The 17617-nt window shown below is 45.4% G+C and overlaps 6 protein-coding genes across 6 annotated transcripts; 2 read left to right on the top strand and 4 right to left on the bottom strand.

The window, feature by feature from the left end:
• Positions 1-636: 636 nt before the first annotated feature.
• Positions 637-1703, bottom strand: V2V93DRAFT_171377 (uncharacterized protein). The gene is made up of 2 exons (XM_066906925.1): positions 1057-1703; positions 637-1011 (listed from the first exon to the last, which is right to left on the bottom strand). The coding sequence occupies exons 1-2, from the start codon at positions 1383-1385 to the stop codon at positions 732-734; spliced, it is 609 nt and encodes a 202-aa protein (XP_066766915.1). The 5' UTR covers positions 1386-1703; the 3' UTR covers positions 637-731.
• A 94-nt stretch (positions 1704-1797) lies between these two features.
• V2V93DRAFT_322447 (uncharacterized protein) lies at positions 1798-2979 on the top strand (the record flags this gene model as incomplete). Its single annotated transcript, XM_066907405.1, has 1 exon — positions 1798-2979. A coding segment is annotated over one exon (1182 nt), but the record flags the coding sequence as incomplete, so codon positions are not given.
• Positions 2980-3592: 613 nt separating this feature from the next.
• On the bottom strand, positions 3593-5759 carry V2V93DRAFT_366375 (WD40-repeat-containing domain protein). The gene is made up of 2 exons (XM_066909302.1): positions 4969-5759; positions 3593-4914 (listed from the first exon to the last, which is right to left on the bottom strand). The coding sequence occupies exons 1-2, from the start codon at positions 5696-5698 to the stop codon at positions 3842-3844; spliced, it is 1803 nt and encodes a 600-aa protein (XP_066766913.1). The 5' UTR covers positions 5699-5759; the 3' UTR covers positions 3593-3841.
• Positions 5760-6822: 1063 nt separating this feature from the next.
• Positions 6823-9231, top strand: V2V93DRAFT_390461 (potassium transporter; the record flags this gene model as incomplete). The annotated part of the gene is made up of 3 exons (XM_066912404.1): positions 6823-7285; positions 7343-7661; positions 7716-9231. The coding sequence occupies 3 exons, from the start codon at positions 6823-6825 to the stop codon at positions 9229-9231; spliced, it is 2298 nt and encodes a 765-aa protein (XP_066766912.1).
• An 803-nt stretch (positions 9232-10034) lies between these two features.
• On the bottom strand, positions 10035-13636 carry V2V93DRAFT_171337 (uncharacterized protein). Its single transcript, XM_066906924.1, has 4 exons — positions 10631-13636; positions 10375-10574; positions 10240-10317; positions 10035-10187 (listed from the first exon to the last, which is right to left on the bottom strand). The coding sequence occupies exons 1-3, from the start codon at positions 13506-13508 to the stop codon at positions 10297-10299; spliced, it is 3099 nt and encodes a 1032-aa protein (XP_066766911.1). The 5' UTR covers positions 13509-13636; the 3' UTR covers positions 10035-10187; positions 10240-10296.
• An 865-nt stretch (positions 13637-14501) lies between these two features.
• V2V93DRAFT_171335 (LicD family-domain-containing protein) lies at positions 14502-16542 on the bottom strand. The gene is made up of 2 exons (XM_066906923.1): positions 15790-16542; positions 14502-15728 (listed from the first exon to the last, which is right to left on the bottom strand). The coding sequence occupies exons 1-2, from the start codon at positions 16197-16199 to the stop codon at positions 14969-14971; spliced, it is 1170 nt and encodes a 389-aa protein (XP_066766910.1). The 5' UTR covers positions 16200-16542; the 3' UTR covers positions 14502-14968.
• Between the last annotated feature and the right edge of the window lie 1075 nt (positions 16543-17617).

Here is a 17617-nt window from a genome sequence, read left to right as displayed (position 1 = left end):
CCAGAGGCCGAATCCAGGTCTGTATTTTCTTCTGCTCATTCTACTTATCTTTTTGGTCTTCTGGCTTGTTCTTGTCCTGCTGTTTCACGCGTCGCCACTCACTTCGCTGCAGCCTATTTTTTTTTATACCATACCATCTGCCTGTTCTCCACCTCTCTACCACAACTTCATCGCTCAATTGATCCTCTTGATATTTATACTATTGGATTGAATTGTGTTTTCTTCACAAAGACTACTTTTCATCTTATTTGCTGCATCCACTTGTCGCGTTCATATTCCTTACCCTGCTGCTTAGCTGCTTCAGATCAAGCTTACAGCTCGTCACCATCATGTATTCGTTGCCTCAATCATTCTCGCTCTTTAAATCGGTTGTCCTTGCAGTCTGCAGCTTAATTCAGTATATCAAGACCTAGCTACTTCTGATTTACGCAGCCCCTACTTCCGTATCTACTGTTCCTGCATCTGCTACGCCGTCATCTCAATCATCCTTTTTTTTTTTTGACAAGAGGCTGTTATCGTGTCGTGCAGCTTATAATGTTTAGTTATGCATTCGCACACGTAATGAAATACCAGGACATGAACAAGCCATTAACGAACAAATATAATCACGTCTCGCGTACAATAGTCAATTTTTTGCTAACTTCTATCGCACAGTCCTCTCTCAACCTGCTGCTGCTGTCGACATTGCTGGCAATGAAGAGAAATTCGCCGCTCCCGCTGCGGGAGTGACTTCACCAGTCGGCGACGTTGAGCAGCCCACTCAAGAGCAGGAGGCTTTCGGAGTCCCTGCTGAAGTCTCGCAGGCCGAGGGCGCTGCGGACGCCGATAAAGCCCCTGAAGAATCCATCGCTGCAGCTGATTCGGATTCTCGCATCGAGGCTGTCCAGAACTCCCCCGATGCACCCCCTGCGCCTGACACTCCTGATGTCGGTGAATCTGACGTTGAGCCCGTCGCCGAGCCCGTCGCTGAGTCCGTCGCTGAGCCTGTCGCTGAGGCTGCTGCCGAACCCGCTGTTGAGCCTGCTGCTGAGGCCGCTGCTGAGCCTGCCGTCGAACCCGCTACTGAGGCTGCTGAGGAGTCCGCTGCCGAGTCTGCTGCCGAGCCTGCTGCCGAGCCTGCTGCTGAGCCTGCTGCTGAGCCTGCTGCTGAGCCTGCTGCTGAGCCTGCTGCTGAGCCTGCTGCCGAGCCTGCTGCCGAGCCTGCTGCTGAGCCTGCTGCCGAGCCTGCTGCCGAGCCTGCTGCTGAGCCTGCTGCTCCTGCTGCCGAACCCGCTGCTCCTTCTCCGGAAGAAAAAGCTGAAAAAACAATCGCTGAGGCTGCTGGTGAGAAGCTTGCCGAAGAGTCTCAAGAAGCTGAAGCTGAAGCTGAAGCTGCCGCCGAACATGCTTTAGAAGAAGTAGAGAAGACAAATAATCTTGCACCTGTTGCTGCTGATCCCGCAAAGACGGCCGAGGAGCAACAGCGTGAGGCTGCAGCGAGGAAGAAAGAGCAGGAGGACAAGAAGGCTGCTGCTCTCGCTACCTATGTTGCCGCCGCTGAGCGTGCTAAGAAGGAAAAAGAGGCTCTTGCAGCTTATGTAGCTGCGGTTGAGAAAGCAAAGAAGCAGAAGGCTATAGATGCTGCTGCTAAGGCTCAGGCCGAAGCTGAAGCGAAAGTCAAAGCAGAAAGTAAGGCCAAGGCTGATGCTGAAGCAAAGGTCAAAGCCGAAGCTGAAGCGAAGGCTAAGGCAGAAAAGAGTAGGAATTTGGGTTTTGATTTTACTGAAGTTGTAATTTGCTAATTGTTTTCTTTTAGAATTCTTACCCGCAATTGAGAAGGGCAAATTGCCGAAACCTCTTCGCATCATTTTAACGGAAAATGGAGGTTCACACGAAGAAGTGTTTGCTGCCTTGATCTATGCATTCGCGCAAATTCCCGACTCCTACATCTATCAGTACTTGTTCCGACCTAGATTCAATATTTTCGCCGTGCTCAAGACCTTTGGTCTGAATAATGTGTCTAAACCGCGTGGCTCGACCTCTATGAAGTTCGATGAGAAGAATCCTATTCCAGATATTGTTCTGGGTACCACTTGCGAGTTTGATATTCGACGATTAAAGAGTCAGTTTAATGAGATGCTTGATGGTGGATCCTACCTTTTCTGCACTGTGCACCACGGTGACAGATGGCACAAGGATTCATACTACCACTTTTACACTGAAATCATTCCGTGGATTGAGGCCAAGCGTGTAACTTTTGTTTTCTTGTCTGGCCACACTAAGCGTTTCATGGAGGACACTGTCGTTAACTCTTGGGCGCCTCAGCATCAGTGGGTTAAGGAGAACTTCCGCGTTCTTGTTCCTGTTTTCCCCGTCCCTGTTCAGAACAAGAAAGAACTTTCCTTCAGTTTACAGGGCAATTATGAATCTGAGCGTCGTGACTATAAGTCGATCTTCACTCAGTTCGAGTCTTTTGGCAAAAAGAATCCCAAGAACGAGCGACTGCAGAAGCTGCGTATGCATCTTATTGGCCACGGCAAGCATCCTCCTGTTCCAGAGTCTATCGTCAGCCGTGTCGAATTCAACGAAGGTCTTGAGTTTGCCGAATTTTACAAGATTTTGTCAGACTCGTTTGCCTTGTTACCTGCTTTTGCTAACGACGAGTACTATGATCGAAAAGCGTCGAGTTCCGTCCCAGCTAGCTTGATTGCTGGTACACCCATCGTCGGCAAGAAGCGCCTGCTCCAGACCTACGATTATCTTACCGAAGACTCGATCTGGCTGCAAAATGACAAAGAGCCCGATCTTGATGTCGTTGAGCGTATTCTCCAGTTGCCGGAGGGCAAAATTGAGGAACAGAAGGCACGAACTCGGGCCCGGAATAAAGAGGTTGTGCAAGAGAACATTGGCAAGGCTCTTACATGGTGCAAGGACATTGAATACAAAGTCAAGAGAACTGGCACAGAAGTCGTCAAGAGCGGCTGGTCTTGGGAGTGGTAATTCATATGTTCTTTATTTCTATTTTGGTGCTTCAGACGATATAGAACAAAAAGTCGGTTGGTTGCCTGGTATGGCATGTATGTGCTTCCCGAATACATGCTTATGCTTTGCAGGTTCTTTTTTAATAACTCATCTTTCTCATCGTTTGTTATGCTTGTGTGCGCGATATGCATTGGCTGTTTTATTAATGTGCTTATATCAAAGCTTTCCTTCTATTTTTTTTCACGCAGCTACATATTGTCAATTGTAATGTTGAAACTGGTGAATTGGGAGCATAGATGAACGCTGGTCAGCGCTGTACAGTCTCTTTGTTATCTTTTCAGTTGCCTTTTTTTCTCGTTGCTCTTTTGGTTTTTTTAATTTTTGGTTTACTATTTTGGTTTTTTCCCCTCTTGTTTTTATCGCCTAGCCTTTAGGTCAGTCGAAAAGGCGTGTCATGCTGAATCTTGCTTTTTTTTATTTTGCTTTTGCTTATATTTTATTTTCTTGGATTACAAGATGACGCTGTGCGAATGCGCGTTTACCTTTATTTTTTGTTGTTTTTGGCAAGTCATTGATCTCGTCCACACACGTGACGATTATCTACTTTTATTTATATTACATTATGTTATATATTTGATATATTTTTTTTTGCTGTTGCAAATTTGTGTTTATGCTTGAATTGAAATTGAAATATGCATTTAAAAAATTTTCTTTTGTGTGCGTACATTCAATCGCACTGTCGACCACTCCACCACAAGATAGTGAAGTGACTTGAATTACGACAGAGACCGCGAAGCGGGTTTACGGCGTCCAATTACATATACGAATATAGGACTTGTAGATTATCTCTAGAGAATTTTGGATAGTAAAGTCATGGGCGTCACGTTAATAAAGAGTCTTCTAGAGCCTCAGAATATCCTTCACCGATATTATAAATATCATGCTCCCGGCCTCTCCATCGATTCCGGATTTCCTCAGCCAGCAACGGATTGCGATTGAATTTCCATCGTCTAGCAGTCATATCATCACTAATACTCAACAATGATCCAGTATCTGTCCACGATAAGCCGCTGGCCTCTTTCCTGTGACCGTTGACAAACGCTGTTCCTACCCTGCGCCGCTCATCTTTCTCCATCTGCAGCAAATCATTCTTGCAGCGGGCAGATGACGGAAAGACTACGACCGATCCATCAGAGCTTCCGCACGAAACATATCCACTAGCTAAACCTGCAGCAGATATTGCATTAGGATCAGAAAGCACGCTGAGCTTGACGTAGAAAGTATCGACTTTTAGTCTCGGGTGTCGCAATACTTCGATGGGCTCAGTGGATTGTTGACCATCTAGTAGCGCATATGCATACAAGCAATTATCTCTCCCAAGTGCCCATATCCTTGCGCCAATACGGTCAATTCCAAGAGAAGTTATGCCGTATTGGTCGTTGTACGGAACACTAGTTTCGGCAAGTGGTTGCAGATACCTCCTTGTCTGATCAAATTTTCTGATATCCCATACCCTTAAAACCCGAGATCCTTCACCAGCGCTGACAATGGTATATTCATCAAGAAACTCCACAGATGTGACACTTCGCGAATGGCTGCTGCGCGCCCGCCGCCCTTTCTCGGGGTTCTGAGCTCGAGCTAGTTGACCGCATGGTAGTCTCTTAGCGATACCATCCTCATTATCGATGGCGGTCACTGTTCGCCGATCGAATAACGCGATTGTGCCTCCTCTTGTAGATGATATAATAATTTCGTTACTCGTCGGAGAAAATTTGATCTGTTTTACTGACGTTTGGTCGTTGGGGTGCAGAATATCAGTACAAGTTTGCTTTTGAATATCGAATATCCGCGCTGTTTGATCTCCAGATGCTGTACCAAGCCGCATATCATCAGACGAGAATGCTAGGTCAAATATTGCACTTTCATGGCAGGCAAGAGTCACCAATGGTCGATCTTTAGAAAGTGTTAATATAACGACACAAAAATGAATGTAACAAGATCACATACGAAGATTATTGCGTTCGGTATCCAGTATATGAACAAGACCGTCTTCATCGCCAATTGCACTAAGAGGGTTTTTCGAACAGCTTGTAATTGAAAACGGAATACCTTTACCATGACCCACTCCTAAAATCCGCTGTCTCATCTCCCCGATATCATATACGTCATCCAAAGTTGATGTGAAGTTTTGTAATTCAAATCTGTTGAGATCAGCGCGAGAATAAAATGCCCGACTTGTCTCATTTCGGCCATGTAGGAGTTCTCGCATGAAAAGTCGACGAGGGAGACAGCTTGATCTAGCCGGTCGATAGTCATGTGTAACCGGAGAAATTAAACGCAAAGCACATTGATCCGTTGCTATATTCTCAAGAGTCTTAATACGTTTTGCGCATGGTGTAGATTCTGGAGTAAGGAGACCAATGCGATTAGTCACTTCTGAATGAGGAATCGATTCCTTTGTGCTAGCCTGTGCTCGCGAGGTATTGAGCAATGATGAACCTGTGATATCAGATAAAGGAGAAGAAGCCAGAGTAGACTGTCGAGTCTGTGACATTGTTGATTTTGGAATATTGCGTATTAGTGTGCTTTGATTGAGCACTTTTGTGCGCGATGCTGTACTGCTGGTGCCTAATGCAGCAGATTGAGTCCATGGAGTAGTTGCTGAAAAGAATTTACTGCTCGGGATCCTCCGTTTCTTGCTACTGGGATGTGAAGGTGGCGATGAGGACATAGACATGCTCGCGTTTGTTGAGTAGATTTGTAGACCGCAGTATATAATCCATATGCGCGACTGCAAGTTTACGCGTCGTGGAGCATTAAGGGAAGGGGTTTTACACGTAAATGACGCGAAAAGCGGGTAAACGATGGACTAAGGTCGAGGCCGGGTAAACCTTATAGTCTTGAAAAAGTGTGCGAATCAAAAAACAAAACTATTTTAGGCGCCTATTTTTGACAAAGGTTTACAGTATTTGCACTGTTTACATAGTTCATGGGGCACGTCGGCGGTCGACAGATTAATGAATGGAGATATGGTAAACACAACGCAAAAGCAGAAATTACAGTCTGATGAACTTCAGATAGACTCGTGCTAGAATTCGTGCCGCAGAAATCGCAGTCATGACAAAAGATTCGCAGAAAAGTGCTGAAACAGAGCCCCTCAGCTATGAATTTTCCAGACAGCCTTAACAGACTCTCGAATTACCGCTGCGCAATTTCTGCTCGCTTCCTCAGTTCTGTTTTTAATTTGAAATTGGCCTAACACAAAGGTGTGTTAGAGTTCGGCCGCAGCCTGTCTCAATGTCCGATATCCTATCTGCTAGACTTTTCAAACAACCCTTGTCCTCATCCAAAAAACATCAACTTTTCGGTTGATGAGGTACGTTCGTGACTGCGCTTTACGACTCGTACTTCGCCGACGGCGTGCCTTTTTTGGGCTGTTCTCATTTTGAATCTCCTCTCTCCGTTTGGAATACAGTTCCATGAGACCAAGCTGCCGGCGGTTCCTTTTTGAGACGGTACCGTATTTTACTTATTGCACGCGAGTACCTCGTAAACACTTGCTCGAGACTGAGACCGCCTGTATTTGCGCATCGTTCTGTCGAATTACTTCACTGTTGTAATTTTCATCATACCTATTTGCCTCTCCCAATGTAAATACCTCTCTATATAAAATGGCTGCCTCCAGCTGCACTCTCCGCTGTCCCGTATCCTTCTCTATCCTTTCTCTTCTGTTGTCTGCTATCAATGAGCAAAGATGTGCCTGTAGCTTGTGTTCAGCCCGAGACCTCTGCTGATCTAGAGGCTGGCTCTCTCCCTGCCGTCTCTACGTCTAGCCGTGGCAAATACGCAAAGATTGGGCTCATGACATTTCAGAGTCTGGGAGCTATTTATGGTGATATCGGAACAAGTCCTCTATATGTCTACTCCAGTATTTTCCCAGACTCTGAGCCGAGCGAGCACCAAACTCTTGGGGCTGCCTCTTGCATTTTCTGGACCTTTACCATAATCGTTATGGTGAAGTATTGTCTCATTGTCCTCTTCCTCGGTCCTAATAACGGAGAAGGTGGGCAAGTGGCCATTTACGCTAAGCTTGCGCGTACTCTGCATGTCGGTCCTCGTGGAGTAGTCCTGCCTGGTGAAATGGAGCCTGACATGTTTTTGGAGCTCAGCAAAAGTCTTACGCGTGACTCTCAGCTTAGCAAATTGAGAGTGCGAATGACTGGTTGGTTTCATGAGGTCGTGTTTCCAAAAATTCTACTCTTGTTGTGCTTTATTGGCTGCAGTTTAGTCATTTCTGATGGACTGCTCACGCCTACTACATCGGGTACGTCCGTTGCGTCTTATCTTTCAAATTTTGTTTCTGACGGTTTTGTATCTCCAGTTTTGTCTGCTGTCGGAGGAATTGAAGTGCCAGTGCCGTCAATCAGTAACCTGGTCATGCCGATATCCTGCATCATCCTCGTAGTGCTCTTTTTATTACAGAGTCTTGGATCGAGCAAGCTGTCTGTTATTTTCGCGCCCATCATTTCTCTCTGGTTCGTTGCAATCGCAGTCACTGGTATCATCAATATCTCCAAGCATCCGTCGGTGTTGAAGTCGCTTAGCCCCAAATATGCGATTGACTTGCTACACGAAACGGGTGGGATTGACATCTTGGGAGCTGTTATGCTTTGTGTTACTGGTGTCGAAGCAATGTTTGCGTATGTTGTCCATCGATAGTCTATACCTGAATGGATTTAACTTATGGATTTTAGTGACGTTGGACATTTTGGAAGGGCGTCAGTTCAGATTGGATTGGCATGTGTTGTTTGGCCTTGTCTCATGCTACAATACTTGGGTCAAGCCGCTTATATCATTGAGAACCCGTCATCAACCGCAAACTCCTTTTACCTATCTATTCCTGGAGGGGCGAATACTCCGCAGTACTGGATCATGTTTATTCTAGCTACATTAGCCACTGTCATTGCTTCTCAGGCTCTGATCATAGGCGTGTTTAGCATTTTACGCCAGATGATTCACATTGACTGTTTTCCGGCGTTCAAAGTGAAGCATACCTCGTCGACCACTGCCGGCCAGGTATATATCCCGGCGATCAACTATATGCTCATGATTGGTGTTATCGCCACCACCATCGGATTCAAAACTAGCAATAACGTGACAGCTGCTTACGGGTTGGGCGTATCTCTTGACTTTATAGTCACCACGACACTAATCACATTTTGCATGATCTACGTCTTGCATTGGCCTTGGTATGTCTCGGCTGCTTTTGCAGGTGCATTTGGAGCCCTTGACATGTGCTTGGTGATTGCCAATGTGAAAAAAATCCCCCATGGTGCCTGGTTTCCCCTTATGGTGGCTATTCTCTGCACATGCTTTATTTCCTTTTGGAGATGGGCTAGAGGTATTAAAGTTGACAATGAGTATGGCCGTCGGATCAGAATCGGAGAAGTCTTTTCCGGAATCCATAAGAACCCCGACCTCAAGCCACGGCAGACGTTGATCTTATCTTCAAAAGGCAAGGATCCTGCGCCACTTAATCATGTTCCAGATAAAGATTCCATCGGGCTTCGCGACGTGGTTTACTTCATACCGACACACAGACTGGCAGAAGACGTACTTACCCGAGCTGACGTCGACGATGATAATGACGAAGAATCGCCAACAACCCTCCGTCTTAACGGCGGCGTCGAAGTCGGAATAATGCCTAACACCGCCGCTATCTTCCACACCAACGCAACGCACACTCTGCACTCCCCGCACACCGTTCCGGCAATCTTATCCCAACTACTCCACGTTTGCCCCGCCCTTCCAGAATATGTAATTTTCATGGGCGTGAGAATTGTTGACGCGCCGTTCATTGATGCGGATTCGCGTATTGCAGTGCGTGCTTACCGTACCTCGCCGCGCTTCCATCGCTGTGTGGTACGTTTCGGATTCATGGACCATGTTGATATTGATGATGAGGTTGTGGCACAAATTCTTGCCAGAATTCCTTCGGCACAAAATGTGACTTCGGTGTATCATATCATTGAAAATGAGTCGATTTTCGCGAAACGTAAGTATCCAACCAAGTCTATCAGAGGCGTGATGCAGGCAATTAGAGCGGCGGCAATCGAATGGGTATTTAGTCCCATTGACAGAGTCCTTGGACATCGGAACTACATTCGCGCAAACAACATGTGGCAGAATAACGATGGATTGCATAATGGGATCGAGACACTGGATAAGAAAGTGAATGTGCTTTATATTGGAAGTAACGTTTATCTATAGTCAGTGTGATGAGTGAGATTATGTATGAGCTAAGATATGCAATAATTTTTTAGATATACAAAAAGAAAGCAGAAGCAAACAGATTGGACATTACGAGATATAACAAAAACCAGTAATCTTTTAGCAAACTCCTCCCAACAATTAAACCGTAGACAAACATGCTCTAATATACAAATACATCTAATATATCTATCATCAAATTAACCGATGCTTAACTTCATTCTCATTCGCATCTCTAGACCACCCAGCCCCTCCCGGTGATATTTTGCAATATGCCGTCAGAATCTCCTTATTCTCCTTCAACATGTCCGCAGCTTCCAGAAACCTAAGCTCGGGCGTGTCAGATATAGCAGGCTTATACCCTTTCGCGGCAGGATACGCCATCGGCGTCTCGATTAACTGTGCAAGTTGCTCCATATTTTTACGAGTATCAGCTAAAGCTTTCTCGATATCGGGTCCCGACCCATGATTCTCATTAATCATAGCTCGTAAATGATTATCCCGAACGTGCGCAATAAGCTCATCAGACGCCTCAAATTCATGCGGCATTCCATCGGAAGTCACACATTGCGGCCAAAGACATTTGAAAGTCATACCGCCGTCACCCGACGACGCAGACGCATGCCGTTTGGCAAAATGCAGCAAGAAAGTATCTGCAGAGTGTAGCTCTACAGGCGGTCCTACTGCGTAATCACCCGAACCACAGCCCGGCCATCGACATCTAAAAACGGGCACCCGATCTTTGGTCGATTCAAGACTATTAACTTTCTCCCGCGTTAAAGGTCGCGGCCTCTTGAGATCTTGCTTTTGTAAATAGTTTGTTAGAGTCAATTTTCGCTTCAATGAAGGACTTGAAGTATGATCTGCTGCAGCGGAGGAGCTAATTAATTCGCTAGTTGATCCACGAAGTTTTGATGAGTTTGCATATGTCTGATAATCAGATTGTCGAGCATTATCTAATACTTATTAGCATACTTTACACCTCAAGTTGAGTAGCACAATACCTACAATTTTCGTGCTCTGACGACGTCGTTTTCGCCAGTGAATCGAGCCGAGGAGGAGCTTTTAACAACTTGCCAGATTCGTCTAAGAGTAAACACTGTTAAAATGCTGATCACCTTTTAATTTGATAATTGGGCTTACCGTCAACACGCTGTTCTTGCACGTTGGAACTTGCATCAGGCTGTGTTTGAGATACTGATTGTCCTGACGCGTAAGCAATATTATATTAGTGAACTTTGAAAAGCTTTCGAGACAGAAGATTGCCATACCATCATTCTTTTTATCTGTTTGAGAGACAGAATTGATTTCTCCCAAAGATACTGGCTTTCCAACATCAACATCTGGTGATTATCGTCAGCACAACAAACCTCCACAATTAAGAGCATACAGAATTTACCATCGCTGTGAGTTTGCGATACTGCAGAAATCGGATTCCACGCTGGAGGCCTCAAATCAGATTTTTCTGTGTCATCCTCTGGCTCGCTAGTAGTAACAGTAGTTTTCCTGACTTCCTCGGCTACTACAGACCCAGGTTGATTCACCTCTTTAATTCCAGATATGCTCAGCGGTGCACTGTTTTCGCCCGTCGGTCTAACTACTGGTAACAGACGAGTACGTTGTTGCTCAATCGCAGCCGATTGCGGGGCCTGCTGCCACCCCTCTTCAGCATCCACATATTCTACTGAACTAGCCGAACCAGGTGAATCTATTGAGGGCGTGGTTTCCTCTGACTGCATCAAAGACTTGCTAATTTCTTTTTTGCCTACAGTTTTGCCGTTATCTGATATAGTAAATTTCGGCACCGTCTGTAGATTAGAAGAGTTAACTTGCTCCGTTACTGGATCGGCTTCTGTCGATGTCTCTTTTGACTGCAGACTAAAAGAATTCTGATTATCAGCGTCGCCATAAGACGGATCTGTCTTTGGCTCTTCAGCTGTTGATTTTATCTCCAACAGAGCGGGAGACATTCCAGTTTTGCTTGTCGACTTGGGTGCCATATCTTGGAGAGCAAGAGCTTCAACAGCGTTTCGCAAATTTGCAAGCCTGTCGGTCTCTTTCTGTGCACCCAGTTCTGTTGTTGGAGAAGTCGCAGTCAGAACTTTTGCTGCCGCTTTTTCAGATATCGACTGTTCTTTTGGTACAATGACCTCACTATGAGGTTTTTTCGAGCCTAAAGTTTCAGATTCTGGCTCCGTGGCTGCAATCACTGATATTTGCTCTTCTGCCGTTTCATCGTCACTTAGCAAAATCACTGGCCCTGGCTCACTCGAAGTCGTGAATATCACCTCTCCTTCAGACAGTACAAATGGCTCATCTTGTGCAGCCAACGCATCCAGGTTATTTCGAAGACTCACCATCGCGTCTCCATGCATAGCAGGAACTATATTTCCTTCAGTAAATTTATCATGTTTCAGGTTCTGTTGCGATTGATCAAGTAACTTAAGTGTACTCGCAGTCTCCACCTTTGGCTTATTGAAGCCATTAGGCGGATCAAATACATTCCAATCAATTTTGCCCATTAACTCAGCCAAATCCGCTTTGCGACCAACCGAGAACTGATTAGAATGTTGCAAAACTGCAAAAAAATCAACATTCAAAGATTTCTTGCTAGGATGCAAACCAACAGCTCGTAAAATGTCATTTGCTACAGTATCAGGATTGATCTCTGTATTTATTGTTGGAGAAGACGGTATTGATGGAATAACCAGTTTAGAACCTTCCTTTTCAGACCCAGGCGTAGCATCAAATTTCAGCCTTTGATCATTCTCAGTCTTTGCAGAACTCAGTTTTCCTCCGATTGTGTATATTAACTCCTGCAGGCCCATTAAGCGCGCCTGTAAAATTTTTAATGCCGCGGGGTTATCACTCTCAATAATTTTTCTCTGTAGACTATGCATTTTTTTGATCGCATCAGCTTTATGTGAAACAAGCTCTTCGAGACTAAAATCTCTAATTGCGTAGAGTCTCGAAGGAGGCGGCCCAATATACCCAGCTGTCAAAAGTGCTCGAGAAATGATGCTATTGGCATCGCCGTCTGAGTGATTTTGTCGTGTTCTCGCTCCATTTTCATGCATTTCATGACCTGTCGTCTCAGATGTCTGTGGTGATGGTCTAAGGTTCGGCGACATGTATACAACTTGCTGTACTGTTTGTACTGAACGCTGTATTGTTTGTGCTGGTTGCCGTACTGTTTGCGCTGATTGATGATCTGCTGGCAAAGCATGTTGTGAATCAAACTGAGCCGTAGTCTGTACTATATTTTGATCCTTTGACAGTGTTGGACGTTGTGAGATGGACGGTACAGACGGACTTGCATTCTGCATTGTACGTTGCGACAGAACACGCTTCCGTTGTATCGGCTGTACCATTCTATTCTGATGCTGCAACTGATTGTAAATCACAGGAGCTGCAGGGGAAGGAGGCTTGTATTGGTTTTGTGGTAGTTCGACCATGTTGCTCACTGAGTGCGACGGCTGATGATGTTGTTGCTGCTGCTGCACAAATTGGCTTAATCTCCTCTGTTCTAAAGAAGTTCTATGAGACTGCTGCACTGTGCTGTTTCCGGATAGAACCTGATCTCGTCCATCATTTCGAAAAGGGGAATCTGACCTTTGTATCGCCGCTAAATAACCCGATTGACCCGATTGTACATTTTCAGTGTTCGCACTCCCAGTCAGGCTTCCAACGTTTGGAGAATTCATTTCAGATGGCGTATTTCGCATGGGCTGGGGTTGTATACTCTGTACAGCATTCTCAAGACTTTGCACCTGAGTCCAATGTTGTAGCTGTTGTTGAGATACTGGCCGATGATAGGTTTGAGATTGCCAGTGGTCGGCTGCCGACTGCTGATCTTGATAATAATCGACTCTATTCATTTCGGGTCCTGCAAACGCATGCTGCTGGTAATATTGCTGCTGGTGTTGCTGCTGCGTAAACCCGCTAGGGTCAGACTGACCGACCTGTCCAAAGGAAGAGAATGCTGAATCAGACTTTGATACTTGTTGAATACCACCACTTGCATCATATGAAACCGTCGGATGTGCTTGAGGCCGCGAGCTGGCAAGACTCCATAGCCTCGACTCCTCCCGAAATAAAACTGAATCAAGCATCTTCAGCGCCTGAAGTCTTTGGTTTAGATCAATAACATTGTTGCGCATAAACATAAGTTTCTCGGTCACAGAATACGATTCATATTCGGCTTGTGAAATGTAGGGTGTCACAGGTTTATAATTCATTTGCTGGTTGCGATTTGACCATTCGCCCGGGCCATTCATCGTGACAGGCTAATCTTATACAGAAAAAATCCACGAATAGTTGAGGGCAATCAATTGGCTCACGAATTAACGGGAGGATGACAAGTGTTTGTTTATTGAACACTATGATGTAAACTTGGGTCGCGATCCAGATCGAGCGGGACGTAGCCGCGATGCAAGATTAAAAAAAAATCCAAAATACCAGATCAGGGAATCCAAACAGATTATACGCCAGAGAGGTTTAAGAGAAGTGAGTTGCAACCTGGAGTGTTGTAGCTTAATCAAAGGACGAAAAGAACATAAGCTGCTCGCGTCTCTCCTGAAGGTTATGTCTTCCTTTCTTGCGCGAGCGAGCCGCACTGTGTTTCCTTGCCTCGCGATGAGCACCTTGCTTCTTCCACTTATATTCAGAAACGTAAGAAGTGGAAAGGCCGATATCAATACATCTGATTAATGACAAATGATACGAGGAAAATGAGTTAGCTGGTATTGGCGAACAGGCGGTCGATAGCAAGCAAAAATTAATGCTACGATTATAGAGAGCCATTTAGCCACCTGAAATTTCAAATTATTTATATCATAGACTATCTCTCTAAGTAAACTCAAGAAAATAGCATATTAATGCTCACAAAGAGTCGCCATAGATCAATTCCTGCAAAAAGGTGACAATAAGTTGACGCAGCCTATCTGCAATAATCAGCCAGTATATTTTACTAATCACATTCACTGCATCCCGTATTTTTAGAAGGGCTAGGGCTTGTTATTATAGTAGGTTACCCTGCCAGAGAAAAAAAGCAATGCGTGCCGCGATAACGAAAAAAAAAGACCGCCGAGAAATAGTTTACAGTTGGCAGGGCGAGGCGAGGCGATGAGCGCATAGTTCCCTAGAAAAGTGCAAATTTCATGTATTGATATATTTGCATTTAATCTCTATTCAATACGAGATCCAATTAGATGGTTTTACGTTATCAAAAATAGACTTTGTTTGAAGTTGGGCTAGACAATTCAACATTACGTCACATTTTGATATTCAACCTCACATCACGTTAACAAATCCAAAGACTGTAAACAAAAAAGAAAATATATAACAATGAAAGATAAAATATATAAGAAAATACATGAAGAAAAAAAGAAAAGAAAACACGACAACACGGCGACAACCCCGGATCCTTTTTGATAGCGTCGTTACGTTCACCTCGTTACGTTCACCGAGTCTGTATCAAGAAGTATATACAAAAATACCGGGTATATATTCAACCAATGCTGCTCGCGAATATATCACCTTATCAAATCTCTAAAGGGAAGAGTAACCAAGACCTACAATAACAAATCCGTGGCATCATCACAGCAAATGATGGTATGTAACCCAAAATTCCAACATATGATACAAGCAGACAACGTACCAGTCAAGCATGACATAGATCGCGCGCCAGAGCTAAAACCCAAAAAAGATAAAACAAATACACATGAACAAAATAAGCTTAAATGACATCCTTTTCTATCCGGACATCTCGCTTCCAACGACCACCTTTCATAAGGCCTCCGAAAGGAACAGTTCTTGGTTGTGCCTTCCCTAGAGCACTAGCGGCTTCTTTAATCAATGTATCAGCCGAATCGCTGTCGTCGCCGGCAGCTTTGGCATGAGCGCCAGGAATATTTTTGACAAGATTTGGCCGACGCCCGCTGTGCTGTGATTCTGTGACGGCATCCAACCGATAGTTGGGAGCTGTTGCGGGGCCGCGACCAATGTCGCTCCAGGAGCGGTGCTCTTTGTTGAATTGCTGTTCGGGTATCCACTTTTGCAGTTCGACAGAAAACACGTAATGCTCGAAGCGGCCGTTCGTAAGAGCACGTCTGGAATACTCCTTTTGTAAAACTTTCTCATATTCGTAAGGGATGTATACAGGTTTGCCGATGAAGACAGTTTGCCGGAGGGGGACGAGATCATCAATGAGATACTTGTGGTTATTTTTGCAAGACACGATGTTGGGATGACGAATAGGGTCTGCTTCTGAGAGAGCAGTCATGTCGATGTAGAGACCGGTCTGCATGTCGATAAAGCGGCCGTCGATGACATTCATGCCATTAGAGTGAGCACGGTAGATAAAATAAGGGTTGATGTCGATGTAATACTTCATGACATGGCCGGTCTCGTTTGTAAATGAGTACGCGGTGTCGTTAAAGCGAGTGCCAAGATCCTGCATAGTCCTGACAAACATCTGAATATCGACGTCAACGTCCCTATGAAACAGCAAGATTATAAGCATAATGAATACGAGAAATGAAGGATCTAGTAACTCACCAAGGAAGTGGTTCAGAGTTCCACCACCAGCCGAGAAGGGTTCCGTGGGCAATCCAGGACTGCATGTTGTTTTCTTGCGAGAATTGAAACCAGGCGCCTAGCATCTCGCGAATGTAGTGCTCGCGCTCCTGTACAGAGAGCTCGCGTTTGAAGTAGCGCTTGTCGTAGTGCAAACCGTGGAAGGTCTTTTTGCCGGGGTCCTTGACTGACGGCTCGTCGTAATATTTTGGAGGAGGCTTGATTGGGACCAGGGGTGGGGCGATGTAGAAGAGCTCATGGGTGATGGACATGGGGGGAGGACCGCTCATGTCATCTTCAAATTGCAGGTATGCTCTGAGGAGGGTGGTGAAGCCGGTGAGGGTGAGTACTACTGCTGCGCAGGAGAGCACGAATGAGCGACGGAGAATCATGACCGACCATATGAAATGAAAAGCGAAAGAAGAAAGAAAGGAGAATAGAGAAGAGAGAATAGAGGAGATGAAAGAGAAGAGAGCACGAGCAGGTATAATTTGGGACAAGGGTCCGATGGGGATAGCCTAACCCGCGCCGCGCAGAAACGGAACCGCGTTTTGGCGGATGCACGCGACCCGCTACTTCCCAGCTCCGGCCTGGCCGAGATAAGCAAACGTCATCGCTTGACATTGAATCTTTGCTCTACTAATAACAGCGGGCCCGCCGATCCTGATGACTCCTTCAGTCGGATGTCGATCGCATCCGGGCCGAGCGCTGGATGAGCAGAGCGCGGTACTACTGGTCTTATCAAATGCAGCCTGCCGAGGAGTCAGCTCAAGGCTGCGCGCACCTGGGCTGCAAATTTGGGCGCGCGTGAGTCTTGCCAGCAGCTAGCTGAGGCTGGCAGAGCATTCGGATTACAAAATATTTAGAGATGGCTTGGTTGCAGGATAGAGATAAACACACATTCATCTTGCAAGATACTCTTCAAAGCGCTAGGATCCTTATCGTCCGTCGTCTCTTATCGCAGACTGCCTCGATGGCGCACCGCCAATTTACAATACCACGCTCTGAAAGATCATAATTGCTGCTGCGTCACAATACTCAGCACCTAAATATAAATGGCGTTTAGACGGCGTTTAGACTACTGTAGCACTGTAAATTGTTGTACTAATAGTCGAGCCGTGGTTGGCTGCCTTCTTGTGTACAATCTCTGATAGCTCTCGAGGAGGCACGCATTGGCCAAGCCAACAGCGTAGCCACCGAAGCCTAATCTGGCACTGTTTATTTTCACATTGTTTATCGGAGGCATCCAAGTGTCAAGTGTTTATTACTGAGCAAAAAAATGTGAGGACAGGTTGTGCTGGAAGCAGATAGAGAGCTATCACACGCCCTAACCGCTGGAGCTTGACTCCATCTCCGAGGCAGCAATACTGACGTCATTGTCATCGTCATCGACTCAATGTCTATATCCAAGACTTTTGAAATATATTTTGCGGTTTTTATTCTATAGTTCTTTTATAACCTCGATTCGGGAACAATCTTCTGATTTCATCTTTTTGGCTTTTCTGACCGATCTAAGTACCGCCTAATTTTGACTATATGATTATAGTTTACCCCGAAGAAAAAGGCCGAGAGCTTTAATTTCTAAAGAGGAAACTGGGCAGATGAGCTTTTGCTCTTCCTCTTCTCCGCTCAAAATCGTTATCTCTACACATTTGTCAACATCGATTTATCTCCGTCTGATACAGGGCATGTGTGAAAGAAATGATTGGATATGCTCAAGTGTTCGTCGGACTCGCGTACTATCTGTCTATTATTTTATCCATAATATACATGCAATCATCACGATCAACTCACAAACCGCCCCTTCTTA

Source organism: Kockiozyma suomiensis, assembly GCF_038497685.1.
Source record: "Kockiozyma suomiensis strain NRRL Y-17356 unplaced genomic scaffold V2V93scaffold_4, whole genome shotgun sequence".
In the NCBI taxonomy this organism is placed as follows: domain Eukaryota; kingdom Fungi; phylum Ascomycota; class Lipomycetes; order Lipomycetales; family Lipomycetaceae; genus Kockiozyma; species Kockiozyma suomiensis.
This window is presented reverse-complemented; position numbering and strand designations above follow the sequence as displayed.

Coding starts and splice junctions, on each gene's coding strand:
- V2V93DRAFT_171377 (XM_066906925.1), bottom strand. CDS start 1,385: ATGTTCGGCGGCAGCTTCAGCTTCAGCTTCAGCTTCTTGAGACTCTTC. Junction 1,012..1,056: donor CTCAGCAGCCTCAGTAGCGG/GTTCGACGGCAG, acceptor CAGGCTCAACAG/CGGGTTCGGCAGCAGCCTCA.
- V2V93DRAFT_366375 (XM_066909302.1), bottom strand. CDS start 5,698: ATGTCTATGTCCTCATCGCCACCTTCACATCCCAGTAGCAAGAAACGG. Junction 4,915..4,968: donor TACCGAACGCAATAATCTTC/GTATGTGATCTT, acceptor CACTTTCTAAAG/ATCGACCATTGGTGACTCTT.
- V2V93DRAFT_171337 (XM_066906924.1), bottom strand. CDS start 13,508: ATGAATGGCCCGGGCGAATGGTCAAATCGCAACCAGCAAATGAATTAT. Junction 10,575..10,630: donor ATCGCAAACTCACAGCGATG/GTAAATTCTGTA, acceptor GATAATCACCAG/ATGTTGATGTTGGAAAGCCA. Junction 10,318..10,374: donor GCAAGAACAGCGTGTTGACG/GTAAGCCCAATT, acceptor GTTTACTCTTAG/ACGAATCTGGCAAGTTGTTA.
- V2V93DRAFT_171335 (XM_066906923.1), bottom strand. CDS start 16,199: ATGATTCTCCGTCGCTCATTCGTGCTCTCCTGCGCAGCAGTAGTACTC. Junction 15,729..15,789: donor AACTCTGAACCACTTCCTTG/GTGAGTTACTAG, acceptor GCTGTTTCATAG/GGACGTTGACGTCGATATTC.